The sequence below is a fragment of the Peromyscus eremicus genome, chromosome X, assembly GCF_949786415.1.
Source record: "Peromyscus eremicus chromosome X, PerEre_H2_v1, whole genome shotgun sequence".
Taxonomy (NCBI): Eukaryota; Metazoa; Chordata; class Mammalia; order Rodentia; family Cricetidae; genus Peromyscus; species Peromyscus eremicus.
This window is the reverse complement of record NC_081439.1, coordinates 57,001,725-57,007,856: the sequence shown is the minus strand read 5'-3', so window position 1 is coordinate 57,007,856 and position 6,132 is coordinate 57,001,725. Positions and strand designations below refer to the sequence as shown.

Below are 6,132 nucleotides of genomic sequence, written 5' to 3'. Positions count from 1 at the left end.
CATGTGAGTTGCATGCATGCACCTAGCCCCACGGTCCAGTAAAACAGCATTTCTCAGCGTCGTTGCATCCTGCCAGCCTCTTTCTGCCCCGGATGACCACAGGACAGAAAGCCTTGAAACCAACCCTGGGCCTTGAGGGAAGCCACGACTGCCATATGATCCCTCTAAGTGGCCCTGAACAAAATGTAGGGAGTTTAGGAGGAAAGGCACCTTCCAACCTCAGCCATTCCACGACCAGGCGACGTAGCCTGAAGAGGGCAAACAGGCTCAGAGAAAGCCCTGCAGAAAACTAAGACCGTGCCTTGCCTACCCCGTCCCGAGTGCGAGTCCCTCCTCTGGGTCTTTCCCTAAGCCAACAGCTCTCCTCTCTATCCATTGAAGCCCGTCCTGGCCACCCGCTTGATTTAGGTCAGAAAACAGACACTAACAGCTCTCCCTCGCCTCGGTGAAATTACTAAGTGGAATTTATTGGGCAAGTCCATGCAGGGTGGTGGGGAGAGCCCACGTCCTGGGTTCGGGCTGCCACCAGTTTTAGAAACATAGATACGGGCCAGGGCACTGGGACAGAAGTGACCATAATCTGGGACCATCAGCCCCACCCCGGTAGCTGTGTCGTGCCCCCAGGGCTGAGGGACAGGAGGGGGACGCACGGACTCTGTTCCCTAGCCCGCCCTCCGCTTTCACAAGATCCACGGTGACTGCACCAGCTCGAGCGCCTTTAAAGGGCCACACACGCCAGCCGCCTCTATAAAATGTTCCCGGCGGCACAGCTGCAGAAGTGCGCTGCTGAGCTGCGGTGAGGAGGCTCGCTCCGCCCGGCTGCTCCTCCCACAGCCTATCGGCGCGGGGCTGCTCCCAGCAAGGAGGACCAGACTAGAGGAAGGCTCTGCACCCTCTCGGGCTCTCCGTAAGTATCCAGTTCAGATTTTGCCACCAACTCGTCCACGATCCAGGACATGTGCTAATAATGCCCTAAGCCGGTTATAAAGACGTGAAAATTGGGGGGAGAAGGGGAAAAAAGGGGGGAAAAGGGTCTGTCCTTCCTGGGATTCCTAGCCGAGGCCAGCCTGCTGCCGTGTGCATGTGCGCCAGGGCTCTCCGGGCGGCAATGGGGGCTTGAGAGCCGGGACCCCGCGCCCAGACCCAAACGTGGTGGCTGCTAACGCCACCGCCTCGGAGTCCGGCGCCGAAGCTGCGGGCGGGCACCAGCGCCGGCCGGGGCTGCTCGGCGCTGCACGGTGCGGTGCGGCGGCGCGGCGCGGCTGTGCAGGCTTTTCCCAAGCGCCTTGGGGTCGGGTGCCTGTGCGGCCGCGGGACTCGGAAGCGAGCGGCGGCGGGGGCCAGCTTGCCAAGGGACGGGGGGTTCGGCCGCTTCGTCCGATCCTCAGCCCCAGCGAGCTTTCCCTGTCTCCCGGGCAGGCAGCTTCGCGGAGGTAAGCCGGGCCGCCGGGCAGGGCGCTGGGCTGGGGCAGCCGGAGACGCGGGCACGGCCGACGGCCGAGCGGGCCGAGGGGCTGGGGGACTTGTTTGCTGCTGGAGGTGCCGGGCCGGGGGACGGCAGCCGGCGGGACTCGGCGCCCACTTGTCCGGAGGAAGCCTCAGCAGCTCCTCTCCCGGGCCCGCGCTTTCTGGGGCTCTGCTTCCCCGACTTTGCCAATAGCCCGGACTGCATCAGGCCGCTCGGGGGGCCCCCCGCACAAAGCTCTCGTTTCCTTGGGGGGGGGGAGCTGGAAGCGAGAGGGGCTCCGGGCCGGATCCCGCCGAGCTGCGGGCTGGAAGTTGGAGCACTGGGCGGGCAACTCGCTTTCCCCTAGGCAGCCGAGCCGGCTCCCTGCCCCCGCGCACACGCCCCTCTCCAGGGGAAGCGGCGGCGGCGGCGGCGGCGCGGCGCCCAGCCCCTGCCTCGCGGGGCGCCTGACCTGGGGTGGGACAGCTTAGTCGGGGCCGCGCCACTTTGAGCGCTGTGACCTTGGGTAAGTTCTTGCACCTCTCGGAACCTCGAATGTTCGCTCGCGGGCCGGGAGCAGCGGGCAGCTTCGGACGCTCCGAGGACGCTCGGAAGTGTCGGCGAGGCGCGCGAGCCGCTGCCACTGGCGCCAAAGTGCGCCCCCGCGCGCGGAGACGCTGCGGGTCCCCAAAGTCGCGCTGACGCGGAGACCCCGTGCCTCGTCGCCAGTCGGCTTCCGAGCACCTGAGGTAACGGAAGCTTCGAGCTTTCAGGCACGGCTGCTCGCTCCCGGTGTCCGGGGCTGCGTGCGGCCAACCTCCGCGCCGGTGGCTCTCTCCGGGGCGCGTCGAGGAGGCCTGGCGAGCTGTCGGTAAACAAGGGGCCTTTAGTTTTCAGGTGGCGAGGCTGACTGGGCTGCTTGGAGGGCGAGCAAGCCAAGCCGCAGCGCTGTTTGGATTTGGTAGATTTCTCAGTAGCAATGGAGATGGAGTGTACCGGTTGGTGCCATTTTTAACTTTTGCTCCCGGGACAGGTTCAAGGCCCCCCACCTGCCGCTCCCTTCTCTCTCTCCCCCCCCACCCCCCACCCCTTCTTCTCACCCTCCTTCAGCGCGGGCCGGGGCTGAGGAGGAGGGCGGCCAGGCGAAGCCGGGCGGGCGGCGGCGGGAGGCGCGAGCCGCCGAGCGGGCACTTGTTGCGCGGCTTTTGGCAGCGGCTCGCCGCGGCTTCGCGGTGGTCACTTACTGGCTCTCTCCCAGGCGTTCGCGAGCCAAGTTTTGCCCTCAGGTGGGCTGAGGGGTGGAGCGGGGGATAGAAGCCGGGGCCGTGGGGGGCCGGAAATAAGCTCGCCCCTTAGACGGGCTCCGCGCTGCCGAGCGAGCGGGCTGGCGCGCCTCGAGGGGAGTGTTACAAGGGCCTGCCCGGCGAGCCCACCCCAGAACACACACACTTACTTGACTCATATTTTCTTCCCCCATTCGTGTTGCTTTGGGTTTTTTTTTGTTTTTTGGGGTTTTTTTGTTGTTGTTGTTGTTTTCTTTTGGACATTCGGGTACGGGTGGCGGACGGGAGAGAGAAGATGGATGCGCAGGTGAAGCGATGAGGAACTTGAAATAGTGGCGGGGCTGGCCCTCCTGAGGACGACGCGCGGTAGCGCCCTTGTCTTGAGGCAGATGGCTGAAATATCCTAGGGTTACCTCAGAGCGCTGTTTGTACTTCAGTCAAGTGCCCCCTCCATGTTTTCTCTTTTTTGCTTCCTTCTCTTCCCCCAGTAGGTGGTTGTTTGGTGGGGGAGGGGAAGGGTAGTGGTACCTTTAGAAGCCAGAACATTCTTAACAGCCACGGGGGGTAACGAGGAGGGTAGAGTCCCAGCAAATTCTAGCCTCTTTGGGAAAATGACTCTTGGGTTCTTTAAGACGATAATGCTAGAATATATGTGGGTTTCAAATATACGCTTCCAGGAAAATAAGAATTTTTAATTTTCTGAGTTTGAGGTGGTTTTTTGTTTGTTTTTGTTTTTTTTCTCTCTCATTCTCGTGTCTCGTTGGCACTTGGGCAAGAGAATCATTTCTTTAGAAGCCTTCTGAGTGATTTCAGGTATGAGGACTTGGCCTATGGTCAGGAGAGGCATACGGCAACGGACTGTGAGATGCTGCTCTCCAAACGGCTGCTGCTGCTGCTTCCAGGCCGAAAACCATCGGATTTTCCCTCCATGAAGAATTCTCTCTTCTCTCATCCACACATGGGTGTGGCCTGGCTCTGGGCCCTGGGCCAGTTGTCCTGGGGAAGCCCAATCTAGGGACTATTTTGTAGGGGCTTGAGACATGGAAGAACTGAGCTATTTCCAGCTATTCTGGTGCTCCTGCTGCCTCACAGCCTCCAGAACACCCTGGTCTGCTGTCTTCTTGTAGGCATGCCCCAAGAGACTCTAGGCCATCCTTCTGAATTCTCACTTTTCCCCAGTCCCACTGGAGACCTGGGTGTTAGTGGTCCATTGACATGGTGCGCTGTGTTCTCAGGGACATGCCTGCTCTGGGAATCAGTAATAGTGCCTCCCCTACCTCTGGACTTGGAAATAACCTGTATGAGTAAATGTTCATGTGTTCTTTCTTGGCATTGGGGGTCGTCATTAGCCCCTGGCTAAATAGAGCATACTTCTGGCCCCAGGTCAGAGTTCCCGCTCTGTCTCTGCTTCCTGCTCAGGTGCTCTCTGTTTTGAGTTTAACCGGATCAGCGTCTTTGTGTAGCTGAATGGATTCACCCTGACTTCGAAGTTTCTAGTGCTTCCTTTGTCAAGATAACCATTCGCGTTTATCATTTCTTCTCTTTTACTTACAGACCAACAGCTCCAGCTGGAGGCATCAACTCCCACCAGTTTATCTGACTTCTGCCCAGACTCTGAAATGCCAACTATGTCAAGGCCTGCACTTGACGTCAAGGGTGGTAGTGGTAGCACCTCTGTGAAGGAGGTAAGTTTTGCCACTTACAGATGGAGATACGATGGCATGGAAAGGTGGGCTTTAGGGGAGAAGGTCATGCACCAGGCCTTCCTCGGTGTGGCATGTAGCCAGTGTGCTTGAAGAGAAGATACAGCGGCCTTTGGGAAAAATGAGAACAGCTTTTGTCTAAAAGTGGTTGAATTGAACTCACTAGGGGTACTGAAAGACAGACAGCAGGAAGGGAGCAAAGAAGCAGAATTGGAGCAAGACCACTGTGGCAAAGAGACTGTAGTGAGGCTGAGAAGAGGGACAAAGGGGTGCCCTTTTTACACAGGGGGGGCACAGAGAGTAGCAGGGGAGGGAGGCCCACTTCAGATAATGGGTTGTCCAGGACTACACCTGAGGTCTGAACTTAGGATCCTAACTGTCCAGGGGCTCTTCCTGCCACCTTCTCACTATTAGCACCAAATGCAGGGCATGCAGGAGCATTCCAGATCCAGTGAATGCCAAAGAGAAAACCAGGAGGAGGGCTACTATGGTGAACCTTCTTGTCTTCTAGGATGCCAACCAGGAGATGAATTCTCTGGCCTACTCTAACCTCGCGGTGAAAGACCACAAAGCAGTGGCCATCCTGCACTACCCCGGGGTCACCTCAAATGGAGCCAAAGCCAACGGGGCTCCCACCAGCTCCTCTGGATCAGCATCTCCAATGGGCTCTCCTACTGCCACCCCTTCTACCAAACCCCCACCCTTCAACCTGCACCCTGCCCCTCACCTGATGGCCAGCATGCAGCTGCAGAAGCTTAACAGCCAGTACCATGGGGCCGCAGCGGCTGCTGCTGCCACTCCAGGCCAACCAGGGGAGGCGGGCCCCGTGCAAAACTGGGGCCTTGGGGCACAGGCCCAGGCCCAGGTGCAGGCCCAGGCGCAAGCCCAGGCCCAGGCGCAAGCCCAGGCCCAGGCCCAGGCCCAGGCCCAGGCGCAGGCGCAGGCTCAGGCGCAGGCCCAGGCCCAGGCGGGAGGGCCAGGGTCAATCACTCCTCCTGCTGGTGCCCAGAGCCCTGCTATCATTGATTCTGACCCAGTGGATGAGGAGGTGCTGATGTCTCTGGTGGTGGAACTCGGGCTAGACCGAGCCAATGAGCTTCCCGAGCTGTGGCTGGGGCAGAATGAGTTTGATTTCACTGCAGATTTTCCCTCTGGCTGCTGATGCCAAGTGTCCCTAAAAATTGAGGAACAAAGCCACCAATTCTGTTGTAAATAAAAGTAACTTGCAAAGAGACAACTGACTGGCTGTGTTCTTCATGGGGGTCTAAAGTTGTGCAGTACACTCTGATAGCCTTGGTAATTCCGGGTTGCAAGAGTCTGAGGGGTGTGGGGAGGGCTGGCACAGGTGGTCTCAGAACTCTTGCTGCTGCCACCCCCTGCCCTTACCGCCTCCAGAGTCCGGGAACTTAGCTTCAACTCCCCAACACTGCACAAACACTGTCCTGTTGAAGGCTGGGCACAGGAGCTGGTGCTCCAGGCAGTTTAGGAAGACACGCTGCTTCAGATCTGTCTGGGCTTCCTTGGCATTGGCACACCCTTGGCTACCTGGCATATGCTCCCAACTCTAAAAGCCAGCAATCGAGGCTTGAATCAATGCTCCGATAGTTAAAAGCAGAGGACTGGGGTTCAGTTCCCAGCACCCACATGGCAGCTCACAGCCATCCATAATTCCAGTTCCAGAGGATCGGACAGCCTCTTC

General features: G+C 59.1%; 1 protein-coding gene across 3 annotated transcripts; it reads left to right on the top strand.

The window, feature by feature from the left end:
* The first annotated feature begins 753 nt into the window (after positions 1 to 753).
* On the top strand, positions 754 to 5,670 carry Cited1 (Cbp/p300 interacting transactivator with Glu/Asp rich carboxy-terminal domain 1). Of its 3 annotated transcripts, XM_059250192.1 has the most exons (4): positions 2,106 to 2,196; positions 2,338 to 2,445; positions 4,285 to 4,415; positions 4,945 to 5,670. In XM_059250192.1, the coding sequence occupies exons 2-4, from the start codon at positions 2,427 to 2,429 to the stop codon at positions 5,593 to 5,595; spliced, it is 801 nt and encodes a 266-aa protein (XP_059106175.1). In that variant the 5' UTR covers positions 2,106 to 2,196; positions 2,338 to 2,426; the 3' UTR covers positions 5,596 to 5,670. The 3 variants fall into 3 exon arrangements, with proteins under 3 accessions (XP_059106177.1, XP_059106175.1, XP_059106176.1); XM_059250194.1 differs by lacking the exons at positions 2,106 to 2,196; positions 2,338 to 2,445 and adding an exon at positions 754 to 907; XM_059250193.1 differs by having other exon boundaries at positions 2,194 to 2,445.
* The last annotated feature ends 462 nt before the right edge of the window (positions 5,671 to 6,132 follow it).